The sequence below is a fragment of the Bufo gargarizans genome, chromosome 2 (assembly GCF_014858855.1).
Source record: "Bufo gargarizans isolate SCDJY-AF-19 chromosome 2, ASM1485885v1, whole genome shotgun sequence".
Classification (NCBI taxonomy): Eukaryota; Metazoa; Chordata; class Amphibia; order Anura; family Bufonidae; genus Bufo; species Bufo gargarizans.
Window position 1 is genome coordinate 189,172,993 of NC_058081.1, and position 16,416 is coordinate 189,189,408.

A 16,416-nucleotide genomic window follows, 5' to 3' on the forward strand; every position below is an offset into this window, starting at 1 on the left:
AGGATTTTACTAGTTTATGACGTAAAGTCATGATTTTATGAAAGACACGGAGGCGAGTATTGCTTAATCTCTCTTTACTGACAGCCACAGCAGCAAAGAAAAAATGAAACCAAATTAACATATTGCCATAGCAACCGTCCCCTCCCACCATAGTCCCCTATATAATGTCCACAAGTCCATAGTACTTCCTCTTTCTTGGCAATGCCACTCCTACCGGACCGGACATCAGCACACTCCAAACTGAAACGCGGAACTGGAACCATCCGAACTTGCAACCCCTGGAAACGGATAACAGGAAAACCGACATCCGGAACATCTGGCAAAGAGTAGGAACGCCCCCGAACTCTCAACCGTTGAACTGGAACGGGAAGAAGCTACTCCACAGGAACCAACGAGCACCACACAGCAGAGAAATCATCCTGCAAAGAGAACAAAATGTATGAAAGAAAATGTTCCATCAAGTATGATACGTGCAAGCACGAAAACCATAAAGAATCCACAATAACACAGATCATCAGAAATAAAAATTGACATCACAGCATACAATAACGCAAGGGAGGGAAAATAACCCAGGGCGGGCAATACTCGCCTCCGTTTCTTTCATAAAATCATGACTTTACGTCATAAACTAGTAAAATCCTACAATTTTATTTCAAGACACGAAGGCTCCTATTGCAAGTTTAAAGCTGTAACATAACCGAAGAGAAGGCGTGAAGAGAAGGGCGAAAATAGAATTCTTTAAAAGTTGAAACCCGGGACCAGTTGGCAATCTTCATGATGTCCTCCAAACGAGCTCCAGAGACCAACATAGAAGTGGAGGCAGCACTCCTAGTAGAATGGGCCGTGAACACAGAGGTGTCCACCCCCGCCAAAGACATACTCCACTTAACCTAACGCGCCAAAGTAGGCGTGGATACCGGGGCAAACGGTCGGCGATAAGAGAGAAACAGCTGATGGCTTCCAGCGGGCCTATGTATAGAAGTCCTAGCCTCATATTCCTGGAGACAAGCGACCGGGCAAAGGTTTGGAACAGCCGGAAAACTGGGATAAGAAACAGATCGAATATAAATCTTGGTCCGGCGGGAGATATTAAAAGTGACAACGTCCGGAGAAAAAGATCTGGCATAAAAATCCAAAGCCCTGACGTCAGAAACTCTTTTGCAAGATATAAGGCAAAAGAGGGTAACCAGTTTAGCCGCCAGCTGGCGTAGGGAAAGTTGGGAGTTGGATGGCCACGTAGTGAAAAGATCCAAAACCAAAGAGACGTCCCAGGTAGAAGAAAAACGCGGCCGAGGAGGTCGCGACATACGAGAACCCTTGAGGAGACGGCACACCAGAGGATGTTGACCCGCAGGACGTCCCTTGAATCCCTGGTGAAAGGAAGAAATCGCTGAACGGAAAAGGTTGATTGTCCGATACGCCTTACCTTCCTCAAACAAGGCCGTCAAAAACTCTAAGACGTCCGATACAGGGGCTGAAAGGGGATCCACACGTCGTGCCACGCACCAACCAGACCAAGATCCCCAGGCCGTTCGATAGGCCCTCCTGGTGCCCGGAGCCCACGACTGCTCCAGGAGTCTTCGAACTGCGTCCGAAAGATCCTCGCCTTGGCTAAGTCGCCCGATACCCTGCAGGCCAGCAGACGGAGAGATCCCTCCAACAGTAGTGGATGTCGCGCTCCTCCTGAGTCTAGGAGAAGTTCTGGGAAAACCGGCAGAAGAAGTGGCGGCAGGATGAGCAGATCCAGCAGATGGGGAAACCATGACTGGGAAGTCCAAAACGGCACAATTATGACCAATTCCACCTGCTGGCAACGCACCTGAGTCAGGAGCCGGGGAAGCATCGCAAATGGTGGAAATGCGTAAAGGAGAGGTCCGCACCAATCCTGCAGACGGTCGCCAACTGAAAAAACGTAACTGAGCGTTCAGCCGAGAGGCAAACAGGTCGATAGAGAATGGACCCCAGAGGGATGAGATGTCTGAGAACACCAGCCCGTCTAATTTCCAATCACTGCCATCCGTGAGATACCGAGAGTTCCAGTCCGCCTGGACATTCTGTAGACCCGGTAGGTACTCCGCCACCACCGTAACCTCCTGCTTGAGACAAAAAGACCAGAACTCCTTGGCCAAATGCGACAACATGCACGAATGGGTACCTCCCATGGAATTGACATATCGGACAGCCGACATGTTGTCCATGCGAAGGCGAATGCAGGCACTGGCAATGTCCTTGGCAAAACTGCGGATGGCAAACGATCCGGCCAACAGTTCCAGGGCGTTGATATGGAGTGAAACCTCTTCCTGAGACCAACTTCCCCCGGTGGAGACCCCCTCGCAGTGGGCCCCCCACCCGAGCAGACTGGCGTCTGAGTCGATCGTGAAGTCCGGGCGTGGACCGCAAATCGCCTTCCCATTCCAAGCTTGAAGATTCGAGATCCACTAACACAACTCGTCCCGCGTCTCCGCATCCAGTGAGATCATGCCCGCGTATGATGCCCCGGACTGAAGGTGTGCATGCTTCAGGCGCTGAAGGGCTCGGTAGTGGAGAGGAGCCGGAAAGACAGCTTGAAACGAGGAGGAGAGGAGTCCTATGATCCTTGCCAGATGGCGTAGCGTGATCCGAGGGGTAACCAGCGTCTTGCGGATCTCCTTGCGGATAGACCGAAGTTTCGACTGGGAAAGACTGAGTGTCTCTGAGACTGAATTCACAGAGAAGCCGAGGAACTCCATCACTCTGGAGGGGGCTAATGAAGACTTCTCGTAGTTGATGAGGAAGCCCAACCGAGACAGCAGATCCATCGTTACCTGCAACTGTGAAAGAAGAAGAGAAGGATCCTGAGCCAGTAAGAGTAGGTCGTCCAGGTAGATGATTAACCTGATCCCGCGGCTGCGTAGCCACGCCACCACCGGGCGCATGAGCTTGGTGAAGCACCAAGGGGCTGACGACAGGTCGAATGGAAGGCAAGAGAAACGCCACGTTCGGCCTCTCCAAGGAAACGGAGAAGATCCCTGGAAGGAACAGCGACCGGTACGGTGAGATAGGCATCTTTCAAATCCAATTTCACCATCCAATCTCCCTGGAGGAGGAGGTCTCTGAGGAGGTGAATGCCCTCCATCTTGAAGTGCCTGTAGCGCACAAATCTGTTTAGAGGCTTGAGAGTTATGACCGGGCGCTTCTGGCCCCCTTTCTTCCGCACGAGGAAGATACTGCTGAGAATGCCCTCCAGGGAACCTGGGGCCAGCTCGATAGCGCCCTTGTGGAACAGTTCCGTCAGTTCCTTGTCCACAGCCCGAGACGTGGCTCCGGAGGACGGGATAGGCGGGGGGAACGGAACATGATGGGGGTACTGAACCAGTTCTATCTGGAAGCCCCTTACTGTGGCCAGGACCCAACCGTCCGATGTGATTGACTCCCAAACATGAGAAAAATGTTGGAGTTTGCCCCCTACACAAACTGGAGAAAAAGGAAAACAAGGAACACTTACCAAGGGGACGACAGAAACCGGAACCTCCTCTGAAAGGTCTGCGGCTAGGCGCACCTCGGGACGGGAAGAAACCCTGTGGTTGTCTGGAGTCCTGGAACGAGGAACGGTGAGCAAAGGGTCTCTGACCGTAGGAGCCTCTGCCCGAACCACGGGCGTGGAATGCAGAGCGGCCGGCAGAACGGCCCCTGTAACCGCTGGCCCTCGAGGAAAAATGGCCAGTAAAGGCACCCACAAATCTGCCCATGTCCTTAATAAAGGATTCTCCAAACAGGAGACCTTGTGCCTCTCTCCCGGCATCAGTGAGGGCTAGATTCACCAATTTGGGCTCAATCTTAAACAGGATAGCTTTGCGCCGTTCAATGGACAGGGTGCTATTCACATTGCCCGCAATACATATGGCCCGCTGGACCCAACCCCGGAGCTCCTCCGGATCTACAGGCGTATTAGCCTCTCTGGCGATTTCCGCCATCTCGAAAATCTTGGTCAATGGACCAAAGACATCTAGGAGCTTGTCTTGGCACGCTTTCAAAGCAGATTCTAGACCCCTCCTAGGATTCCACCCAGATTTTGCCAGGAACTGGACCATTTTTGGGTCCACAGACGGGGTCTCGCAAACTTTGTTTGCAACAATAGGTCTTGGGCACTCGGCCTTCAGCTTGTTGCGAGCCTCCTTAGATAGAGGGCAACGGACCCGCGCCTCAAGATACTGAGCCACATGGTCAATAGGGAGCCATTCAGCAGATCTGGGGTGATGGAGATTGTCAGGATCAAAGAGGGGGTCACCGAGAGGGTTGGTTAAGACACTAGCTTGTCCCTGTAACGCGTCCGAAGACGAGGCGCCAGGAGGCGCTGGGGCGCGCGTCTGAATAAGATCCGCATGTGCGGAATCTGACAGATCCCCATCCGACCTCAGAGTCGATCTCTAGATCCGTTTGCGCTCTGGCGCATTTCCATTTCCTCGCCCTTTCTGCCTGGCAGGATGAGGCTCTTTTGCGTGAGGTCGCGCTTTCTGGGGTGGCATTGGGCTCACCAATCAAAAGTGTTCTGGAGGCGTGAAGTATAGGCAATTCAGGCTGTGCTGATAGGGTGAGGGAGGTGGTAACCGAGCCCATAGCGGCCATAATGGCCTCAGAAACGGAACGTTGGAACGCATCCGTGGAAAAAGCAGAGCCACCATGTGCAGGAGATGGGGAAGAGACAGAATCTCTGCCTGCATCTAAGCTTTGAGATGGAGTATGGCCAGAGGGTAGGGACATGACTGCAGTAGTTATGAACCGCTTCACAATCAAGCTCCAGCAACAGTAATGTATGTAAGAGGGTACTGGCTGGTAATCCCAGGGGGCTAATCTAAAGACAGGCAAAACTGAGGGATGAGGGAAGAAGAACCTCACAGTGGGTAGTCACCCAGCAGTGAGACTGCGCAGGGAGAGAGGGAGCCGATGCGAACGCAGGGCCGGATGTGAAGACACAGCCGGAAGGAGAAAAAACCAGGGGGAAAGTCACTCAGGTAAGAAACCTAAGGGAAAAAGACCACAACAAGATGGCCGCCGAAATCGCGCTGCCGGCCGTAATCTCGCGAGACTACGGGCGCGGCAGCAAACGGCGGGAGAAGGGGAGAGGAGAGGGGAGCTGCTCCGAGAACCGAGCACTCAAACTCTCCCTCTCCCCGACAAAGTAAGTGAAGGGAGGAAGGGGGGAGAGGCCACAGGGGACAGAAGAAAAAATAAAACGCCGGAGACAAGAAGCCACCCCAAACAGGGAGAAAGGGAATACACTTAAGGAAAAAGCAGACAAAAAAGGAAATAAAGCTAAAACCCTACAATAAAGGGAAGAAAATCCTAGAACCTGTAATAGGTCACCCAAAGAAATATATATATATATATACACAAACTCCCCTAAAACAAGACAATGACTGTAGAAAATGCTATAGATTTACATGCTGCTAAAACAAACAGGTACTTATCTTTGTGGCAGCAGCAAAGAAAGAGGAAGTACTATGGACTTGTGGACATTATATAGGGGACTATGGTGGGAGGGGACGGTTGCTATGGCAATATGTTAATTTGGTTTCATTTTTTCTTTGCTGCTGTGGCTGTCAGTAAAGAGAGATTAAGCAATAGGAGCCTCCGTGTCTTGAAATAAAATTGACCTTCATTCTTAAAAATAAAATTACATTTACTAAATGATGCAAACTAAGCGAACTAGTTCATGACTAACTGCATTTGTTCCTGAAATTTTTTGGATGACAGAAAACCAGATACTTTTCAGGTTTGTTTCGAACGAATGCAGTAAAACAGCACATGTCGTCATTTTACTGCACGTCAGGAGGTAAAAAGCACTAGGGAGAAGGAAGGTTGCTCACATGACCTTGAGAGGAAGTGGGGGGCTTGCCCTGACTGCCTCCCTGGCTGACAGACAGCCTGGATGAGCCAATCAGTGCTGCAGCAGGTAGGGAGGTGCCCATGCAGAATGAGTAGAATGTCATTCTCTGCTGGACTGTGAATGAGGGTGGATGGGTGTAACAGTGTCTGCCAGAAAAACGATCTAAATCAAAATCAAGCTTGTATCCTACTGACAAGGAAAGTGACGAGAGAGGATAGAATCACAATAAGAATTGTGTATGTAGAATAAGGACAGGCAGGCAAAGCTGTCAGCCAGGGAGTAAGAAGTGAGGAGCTGAGGCTGGCAGTAACTCCTAGCATAACTGCAGGTGCTGCATCCCTCAAAAGCCAATACCTGTAAGGACTTTACTTACTTTTTTTTTCCCATTTTTACTTTGGAAAGGGGGGATAAATAAGAGCAAAAACTGTACAACACACGTTCTACCATCAATCTAGCATTTTAAATGTCAGTGAAAACACCTGAAATACCAGTCTGAATTTCGTGTCAGGGCTTCGCACATAAGTTAATGTAATTTAATTATTTGTAAGTGATAACATGATATTAAAGGGTATCTGTCATGTTTTCATCAGCAGCATTATAAAGCAATTTTCCTTGAGTTTTTCACGGCTGTTTAAACATTTACAATATGAGGACCTTCTCAAGATGGCTCCTCTGCCAGTTCTCTGAGGCCAAAACTGCTTTCCCTCACTTCCCTTAGACACTTGCTGTAGCCAGCAGCTCCCTGCCAGCCAATCAGATTGGATTACTGAGAGACACGCCTCCTCACTCTGAAGCCTAATGCAGGCATGCAGTGTGAAGGCTCGCCCCTCCGTCTCACTGTCTTCTTAGCCAGAGACAGACAAGCCATAGCAACTGTCTTTTAACCCTTCCACCCCCGGAGTTTTTTTTCTTTTTGCGTTTTCGTTTTGAGCTCCCTGCCTTCCCAGAGCCATAACTTTTTTATTTGTTTGTTCACATAGCCATATGAGGGCTTGATTTCTGCGGGACAAGTCGTACTTTCCAGCACCACCATTTAATATTGCATATGATGTAGTGGGAAGCAGGGAAAAAAGTTCCAAAATGGGGTGAAATTGCAAAAAAAAAATGCAATTCCACCACAGTTTTTGACGGGTTTTTTATTTACGACATTCGATGTATGATAAAACTGACTGTTTACTTCTATTCTACGATACCTTATATTATAGTTTTTCTTGCGTTTTGAAAAAATCATTATTATGTGTGTGGAACTGTATGGGGGCTCACTTTTTGAGGGGTGATCTGAACTTTTCATTTAAACCATTCTGGGGTGTGTATGAATTTTTGATCACTTTTTATTTAATTTTTTGTAGAAAATTAAGCTACGAAACATGATGAATCGGCCATTTGGACGCTTTTTTCTGTTTTTCTGTTTGCCGTATGGGGAATATATTTTTATACTATGGGCGTTTTCGCACATCGCGATGTGTATTTTTTTTTTTAGTTCTTTTATTTTTATTTTGGGAAAAGGGAGGGAGGGTGATTTGAATTTTTATGTTTTATTTATTTTTACACTTTTTTATATAGTTCCTGTAAGATCCTCACCTGCTTTGCACTCCAGGGGAGCCAAGAGGGGTCCTCGTGGAGTTGCGGGACAGGTTATGCGTGTCTCTGATGCACCAGCGCTGACCCCTTTGCGAGCCAGTGCAGAGATGCGTTCGCGTGGACATCGGGGGGGAGGACCGTCGGAGTCCCGGGGACAGAGTGGCCAGGCGAGTGACAAGACGCCGCGGCCAGGGTTGTCTCCGGTGTCTCCTGCGACTTCCGTTTCCGCATCAGGGTCCACGCGCTTGCATACTCGCGCTGAGTCAATCATGCGTCTGTGCGTACGCACGAGGGCAGGTTCGCAAAGGGATACACGGTCGCGAGTACGCGCTTCTTATGCACTTCGTCGACCAGTGGCGCATATTATACTGACTCACAAGAGCAAAGTGGATTAGGGAGCCAGCCATGGGTTAATCAACTTGTGATTGCCTTAGGCCTTGTACTCAGGTGCAGGGCAATTTGTTCACCTATGGTAGTGGACACTTGGCACCCTGGGATTGGTCAGCAGGCATTTAAAAGGAGGTCTCTCAGGGTGATCAGTGCCCACTGTTATTTTCCCTCAACCAGGTATAGGTCACAACTCCTAGTGACTGAAGACTGCCAGGAACTTTGTCCTTACAGCGGACCCAAGATCTGGAGTGACTCGACTGCCAAGTGCACAGCATCATTCAGCACTGGTTGGGACTATTCCTGGAATCTCCTTGCCTGGTTTTTTGTTATTATTCCTTGTTACCAGCAAGTGTCCTGGACGTTTATGTTTCTGGTGAATAAACACCTTTTTGCTTTCATCACTGGTCTGTTTGTTGGTGCCTTGCGCTACAGAACAGTGGGCCCAACTAACAGTTGCCATGGACAAGATCCAGCAGCAGCTGAATGAATTAACGGGAGCCGTTAACCTGCTGTTCCAACGACGCCCAAATATACCAGCAGCCGCTGCAGCGCAAATCCAAGAGCAACTGACAACTGTGATGGAGGAGGTTCAGCAGCTTATCCAGGGAGCCTCAGCACTACCCGTCACTATCGCAAGGCATCAAACAGAACCTAAGATCCCTCTGCCTGACCCCTTCACAGGAGAGCGACAGGAGTTCTTAAACTTCAGGGACTCCTGTCTCCTTTATTTCCAGTTACGACCGATGGCTTCTGGCACTCTCAGGCAGAGAATTGGGATTGTAATGTCACTGCTACGTGGAGACCCCCAACATTGGGCATTTAACTTGCCTCAAGACCATACAGCTTTTTCGTCAGTGGATGCCTTCTTCGAGGCTATGGCTGTGATTTACGATGACCCGGATCGTACTCGCACCGCAGAGACCAATCTTGAGCATATTCAACAAGGCCGCCGCCCAGCTGAAGAATACGCTGCAGAATTCAGGCGATGGGCAGCTTTCACCACCTGGGGCGACGCAGCCCTACGCCATCGCTTCCGTTTGGGACTTTCGGATGCGGTCCGGGATCTTCTTTTGGCCTTGCCTACCCCCTTCTCGTTGGAAATGGCTATCTCTCAGGCAATCGATGCCGACAGGCGAATCCGTGAGAGGCGAGTGGAACGGTCGTCTCGGTTTTCATCCTCTCGACCACATCCAGGGCCTCTAAAATCGGCCGAAGAGCCAATGGAGGTTGGATCCTCCCATCTCACACAGGCAGAACGAGCTCGTCGCCAACAGAAAGGCCTGTGCCTATTTTGCGGGAAGTCTGGACACCTCGTTAAAACCTGTCCCCTCCTGCCGGCGGGAAACGAATGAACCTAGGGGGCATAGAGGAGAACCCCCTAGGTGCTATTATCCCTCCTCCAAGCCGGGTGATGGTATCCATATCCTTACGGTGGCAAGACAAGGTCCATGAGTTGTCAGCACTAATCGATTCTGGGGCCGCTGGGAATTTTGTGGACTCAACCTTGGTTCGTCGACTTGGCATCCCGTTGATCCAGCCGAAAACCACCATGTCAGTGACCGCGATTGATGGTTCCCCTCTTCAAGATGGTCGTGCAGTGTGGATGACTCCGGGAATACAGGTAACGGTGGGGGCTGATCATCGGGAGACCTTAAGCCTTTTTGTCCTTGACATGCCATCCACTCCCGTGATTTTGGGTCTCCCTTGGTTAAGGCTCCATAATCCAGTAGTGGACTGGCGCTCGGGTCTTATCTGTCAGTGGAGTACGGAATGCCTTACTAAGTACATTCGTCCCGACCTGTCACTAGCCTCCATGGAAGTATTAAGTACTTTACCACAGCAGTATCATAATTTCCGAGATGTGTTCAGTCCTCAGGGGGCTGATGTATTACCTCCCCACAGGTCATATGATTGTCCTATAGACCTGTTGCCAGGCACCATGCCACCACGAGGGCATCTTTATAATCTCACTGGGCCTGAGGTTCAGGCTCAGCGGGAGTATATTAAAGAGAACCTTGAGAAGAATTTCATTCGTCCATCCACTTCCCCTGCTGGAGCTGGATTCTCCTTTGTGGAGAAGAAGGATGGAGGCTTGAGACCTTGCATCGATTATCGTGCCCTTAATCGGATTACGGTGAAGAATCGGTATCCACTGCCTCTGATTGATGATCTGTTTTCTCAGGTGGAAGGGGCCCGAGTCTTCACCAAACTCGATTTAAGGGGTGCTTATAATTTAGTTCGCATTAGAGAGGGTGACGAATGGAAGACCGCATTTAATACCAGAGACGGGCATTACGAGTATCTCGTGATGCCTTTCGGTCTCTGTAATGCTCCCGCGGTCTTCCAGGAGTTCATCAACGATGTTCTCAGAGATTTCTTGGATAGATGTGTTGTTGTCTATCTAGATGACATACTAATCTACTCCTCGGATCTGGTCTCTCATCGGAGACATGTGTGTCAGGTTTTCCAGAAGCTGAGGGAGAACCGCCTCTATGCCAAACTTGAGAAGTGTCTGTTTGAGGTGAAGGAGTTGCCTTTCCTGGGGTACATTATCTCAGAAAAGGGATTGGCTATGGACCCATCCAAACTTTCTGCTGTCTTGGATTGGCCTCAACCTAAGGATCTTAAGGGGTTGCAGCGTTTCTTAGGCTTTGCCAACTTCTACCGCAAGTTTATTAAGAATTTTTCTGCGATAGTAGTACCTCTCACCAACCTCACTAAGAAGGGAGCTAATCCTTCTAAGTGGACGAGAGAGGCAGTCAGAGCCTTTGAGACGCTGAAACAGGCCTTTTGCACGGCACCAATTCTTACTCATCCAGACACCTCCAGACCTTTTGTTCTCGAGGTCGATGCCTCAGAGGTCGGTGTAGGGGCAGTTCTCTCACAGTATTCTGGGGACCCCGAGAGGTTACATCCCTGTGCCTTCTTCTCTCGGAAGCTCTCTCCAGCCGAGTGTAATTATGATATCGGCAATAGAGAGCTTCTGGGAGTAAGATTGGCTTTTCAAGAGTGGAGACATTGGCTAGAGGGTGCAGAACATCCCATCACGGTTTACATTGACCACAAAAATTTGGAGTATCTAGAGAGTGCCAAAAGACTCAACTCCCGACAAGCCAGGTGGGCATTGTTTTTCACCCGCTTCAATTTCCGCCTCACTTATAAACCAGGTTCCAAAAACGTGAAGGCAGATGCCCTGTCCCGCTGCTTCCCTGAGGCTGCTTCCGTCCTGGACTCTGAGCCAGAAACCATTCTCCCAACTAAATGTTTTCTTGCTGCCCTGGGGGCCGCCGAAGTAATGGAGGACTTGTCCTCTCTTCTTGAGCCCTCACAGGCAGAGAGTCCACCTGACAAACCCGAGGGTCGATGGTTCGTACCCATTAACCTTCGATTGGAGGTCATCCGACAGCTTCATGACTCAAAGTCTGCCGGGCATTTGGGTGTTAAAAAAACACTTGCCCTTGTTAAACGTCACGTGTGGTGGCCCAACATGTCCGTGGATGTTAAGGCCTATATCCAGGCATGTACTGTTTGCGCCAGATGTAAACCGTCTCGGTCTGCCCCTTCTGGGACTTTACTCCCACTGCCTATTCCCCAGGCTCCATGGACTCACATTTCCATGGATTTCATCACAGATTTGCCAAGGTCCTCTGGAAGTACGGTAATCTGGGTAGTGGTGGACCATTTTAGTAAAATGGCCCATTTTATCCCACTCCCTGGATTGCCCTCGGCCAGAGAATTGGCAGATCTGTTCTGAATCATGTCTTTCGATTACACGGAGCGCCGGATGACATTGTTTCAGACAGAGGAGTGCAATTCATCTCCCGCTTCTGGCGTTCTTTCTGCTCCCGATTGGGTATTAATTTGTCTTTTTCTTCTGGTTTTCACCCAGAGACCAACGGTCAGACGGAAAGGACTAACCAGACCCTGGAGCAATATCTCCGGTGCTTCGTGTCAGACTGCCAGGAGGAATGGGCAGCGTATCTACCCTTTGCGGAGGTGGCTTATAATAACTCTGAGCATGCTTCCACTAAGATGTCTCCGTTCAGGTGCGTGGGGGGCAGGGATCCAAGACTCTCTTCTTTGGCCGGACCCTCCACTGACTCACCGGTGGTGGATCAGTGGTTCAAGGATAGGCGTCCCATTTGGTCGTCGGCCCAGCGGAATCTCCGCAGTGCGGTGGCGCAACAGAAGAAATTTGCTGATCGTCATCGCACCGTAGAGCAAAAGTTTAAGGTGGGAGATCAGGTGTGGGTCTCCACCCGGAACATTCCGCTGCGTCAGCCATCTTCCAAGTTGGGTCCTCGATTCATTGGCCCATACCCAGTGACACAAAAGATCAACCGAGTTACGTACAAGGTTGCTCTTCCACCGTCGATCCGAGGAGTGAACACCTTTCATGTTTCACTTCTCAAATCGGCAGCCGACTCCGCTCCCTTCATTCAGACCCCATCCCCGCTGGAGGTCCAAGGGGTACCGGAGTTCGAAGTAAACAGAATTTTGGACTCTCGTTTTGTCCAAAGGTCTCTTCAATACTTGGTGGACTGGAAGGGTTTTGGTCCAGAGGAGAGATGTTGGATACCTGCTCGCCAGGTGCATGCGGATGAGTTGGTGGCAGCCTTTCACCGGGATAATCCGGGGAAAGCTTGCTTGGAGTCTTCAGAGCCGCCTCCTCGAGGGGGGGAGGTAATGTAAGATCCTCACCTGCTTTGCACTCCAGGGGAGCCAAGAGGGGTCCTCGTGGAGTTGCGGGACAGGTTATGCGTGTCTCTGATGCACCAGCGCTGACCCCTTTGCGAGCCAGTGCGGAGATGCGTTCGCGTGGACATCGGAGGGGAGGACCGTCGGAGTCCCGGGGACAGAGTGGCCAGGCGAGTGACAAGACGCCGCGGCCAGGGTTGTCTCCGGTGTCTCCTGCGACTTCCGTTTCCGCATCTGGGTCCACGCGCTCGCATACTCGCGCTGAGTCAATCATGCGTCCGTGCGTACGCACGAGGGCAGGTTCGCAAAGGGATACACGGTCGCGAGTACGCGCTTCTTATGCACTTCGTCGACCAGTGGCGCATATTATACTGACTCACAAGAGCAAAGTGGATTAGGGAGCCAGCCATGGGTTAATCAACTTGTGATTGCCTTAGGCCTTGTACTCAGGTGCAGGGCAATTTGTTCACCTATGGTAGTGGACACTTGGCACCCTGGGATTGGTCAGCAGGCATTTAAAAGGAGGTCTCTCAGGGTGATCAGTGCCCACTGTTATTTTCCCTCAACCAGGTATAGGTCACAACTCCTAGTGACTGAAGACTGCCAGGAACTTTGTCCTTACAGCGGACCCAAGATCTGGAGTGACTCGACTGCCAAGTGCACAGCATCATTCAGCACTGGTTGGGACTATTCCTGGAATCTCCTTGCCTGGTTTTTTGTTATTATTCCTTGTTACCAGCAAGTGTCCTGGACGTTTATGTTTCTGGTGAATAAACACCTTTTTGCTTTCATCACTGGTCTGTTTGTTGGTGCCTTGCATTACAGTTCCCATTAGATTGCTATTCTTCTAGACTTTATTGCACTAGCATTGGAGTCTAAGAGAAAATTGCTTGTTTCCTTTGGAGCCCTAGTACAGAGAAAGGCTCCATAGGAAATACTATGCAGCAGCCTCCTGTCATTCACAAAGACAGGGGCTACTGCACACAAGCTCCGGCTTCTTCGAACGCCGCACCTGGGAGTCAGAGCACCACCAGAATTGCGCACTTTCGGTTTTCAGCATGCTCAGATGCTGTGGTCAGGATTGACCACTGCATCTGAGGGGTTAAATGTCCGCAATCGGCATTACTGCCTGTTGCGGACATGAGCCGCGGGTGTTTGCTGTTAGAAGCAGACGGCCACCAGTGGCTATGGCACCTGCAGTGCTCAGGAGCGGGCACCATCTTTAAAGACCCAGCCAGCGCCATACTATTACGGCGCTGGTCGGGAAGGGGCTAAGGGAGCAGTGGAAAGGGACAGAGGACATTAATGAAAGCTAAGGTAATTACAGATCTTTTGACAATATAGAAACATAGAATGTGTCGGCAGATAAGAACCATTTGGCCCATCTAGTCTGCCCAATATACTAAGTACTATGGATAGCCCCTGGCCCTATCTTATATGAAGGATGGCCTTATGCCTATCCCATGCATGCTTAAACTCCTTCACTGTATTTGCAGCTACCACTTCTGCAGGAAGGCTATTCCATGCATCCACTACTCTCTCAGTAATTAAGTAATACTTCCTGATATTACTTTTAAACCTTTGCCCCTCTAATTTAAAACTATGTCCTCTTGTAGCAGTTTTTCTTCTTTTAAATATTCTCTCCTCTTTTACCTTGTTGATTCCCTTCATGTATTTAAAAGTTTCTATCATATTCCCTCTGTCTCGTCTTTCTTCCAAGCTATACATGTTAAGGTCCTTTAATCTTTCCTGTAAGTTTTATCCTGCAATCCATGTACCAGTTTAGTAGCTCTTCTCTGAACTCTCTCCAAAGTATCAATATCCTTCTGGAGATATGGTCTCCAGTACTGAGCACGATACTCCAAATGAGGTCTCGCTAGTGCTCTGTAGAGCGGCATGAGCACCTCCGTCTTTCTACTGGTAATGCCTCTCCCTATACACCCAAGCATTCTGCTAGCATTTCCTGCTGCTCTATGACATTGTCTGCCTACCATTAAGTCGTCTGAAATAATGATCCCTAAATCCCTTTCCTCAGATACTGAGGTTAGGACTGTATCACTGATTTTATATTCTGCTCTTGGGTTTTTACGTCCCAGGTGCATTATCTTGCACTTATCAACATACAATTTTAGTTGCCAGATTTTTGACCATTCCTCTAGTTTTCCTAAGTCCTTTTCCATTTGGTGTATCCCTCCAGGAACATCAACCCTGTTACAAATCTTTGCGTCATCAGCAAAAAGACACACCTTACCATTGAGGCCTTCTGCAACTTCGCTGATAAAGATATAACAATATAAACAATATGGGTCCCAGAACAGATCCCTGAGGTACCCCACTGGTAACAAGACCTTGGTCTGAATATACTCCATTGACTACAACCCTCTGTTGCCTGTCCCTCAGCCACTGACTAATCCATTCAATAATATGGGAGTCCAAGCCCAAAGACTGCACTTTATTGATAAGCCTTCTATGTGGGACAGTATCAAAAGCCTTACTAAAGTCTAGATAAGCGATGTCTACTGCACCTCCTCGATCTATTATTTTAGTCACCCAATCAAAAAAATCAATAAGATTAGTTTGACATTATCTCCCTGAAGTAAACCCTAAACAAAAAATGCTGTTTTTCATCTTTCAATCCATGGGATTTAGATGTTCCACAATCCTCTCCTTAAGTATGGTTTCCATTAATTTCCCCACTATTGATGTCAGGCTTACTGGCCTATAGTTGCCCGATTCCTCCCTACTACCTTTCTTGTGAATGGGCGCAACATTTGTTAATTTCCAATCTTCTGGGACGACTCCTGTTGCCAGTGATTGGTTAAATAAATCTGTTAATGGTTTTGCTAGTTCACCGCTGAGCATTTTTAATAGATTTGGGTGTATCCCATCAGGCCCCTGTGTCTTATTTGTATTAATTTTAGACAGTTGACTTAGAACCTCTTCCTCTGTAAAGACACATGCATCAAAAGATTGACAGACTAACTCATTGACAGACTAACTCATGTAACCATGCCTACCTCTAATAAACTAGCAAATCCCAAAAAGATGACAGTTATCCTTTAAGTGTCAGGCCTGGCCATCAAACATCCATTTCAGTTTATTTTTGTCTCCAAATTTTTTTGAGGGTTGTTCGTTTAATGAAACCAGCATATACACCAATACACCGGGTATATCTGTGAGTGATAGATTTTAAGCGTCAGGCCTCAATCATCCATTTCTGCTTATTTCTATCTCCACAAAGTACAATACAAAGGGTAGCACACAAAAATATCTGTGAGTGATAACAAATTTAGGCCTAAATCAGTTTCCATTTATTTCTGCCTCCAAAGAACTCTCTGTTATCATTATTTGGGCCATAAACATTGAACACCTCCAATGGGCCATATGGTGTGTCAATGTCATGTGTAATAAGCGGCCCCCCTCATCCGGTATCACCGCCAACACCTTATGTGGTAGAGATTTGTGAATTAAAGTGAGCACCCCAGCTGATCTGCCCTGGGCTGATGATCCATGAACTGTGCCCACTCAAAGTTTACGCATCCTTTTCCATTCCCCAAATGTGTCTTCTGCAATAATGCAATGTCTGCCTTCAATCTTTTCAAGTGACATAGGACCATAATCAATTTTTCCGGGGAACAGAGCCGCTTAACATTCCAAGTGATTATACGCATTATAGGTTATGATGAAATTGGTATTCATAAACATATATTTATATTCTACATACATAGTATAGTACATCCCTATGCCCTCTCTAAGGCACAAATTGTGGAGTTGGTGTTCAGACTCACAAGGTTCAGAAGTAAATTAGTATTTTCATGAACAGTGAACAAAAACAAGAATATAAACATGAACATCATTGTGTTGGGAAGGTTTTTGGAATT

General features: G+C 48.6%; 1 protein-coding gene across 1 annotated transcript in view; it reads right to left on the reverse strand.

The window, feature by feature from the left end:
* Positions 1-2,189, reverse strand: part of TERB2 (telomere repeat binding bouquet formation protein 2) — an 80,954-nt gene extending 78,765 nt beyond the window's left edge. The window contains exons 1-2 of the mRNA XM_044277108.1: positions 2,029-2,189; positions 1,427-1,701 (exon numbers count right to left, since the gene is read on the reverse strand). Of these exons, the coding sequence (XP_044133043.1) occupies positions 1,427-1,701; positions 2,029-2,189 (436 nt within the window). The remainder of the gene's footprint in view (positions 1-1,426; positions 1,702-2,028) is intronic.
* Positions 2,190-16,416: the final 14,227 nt, after the last annotated feature.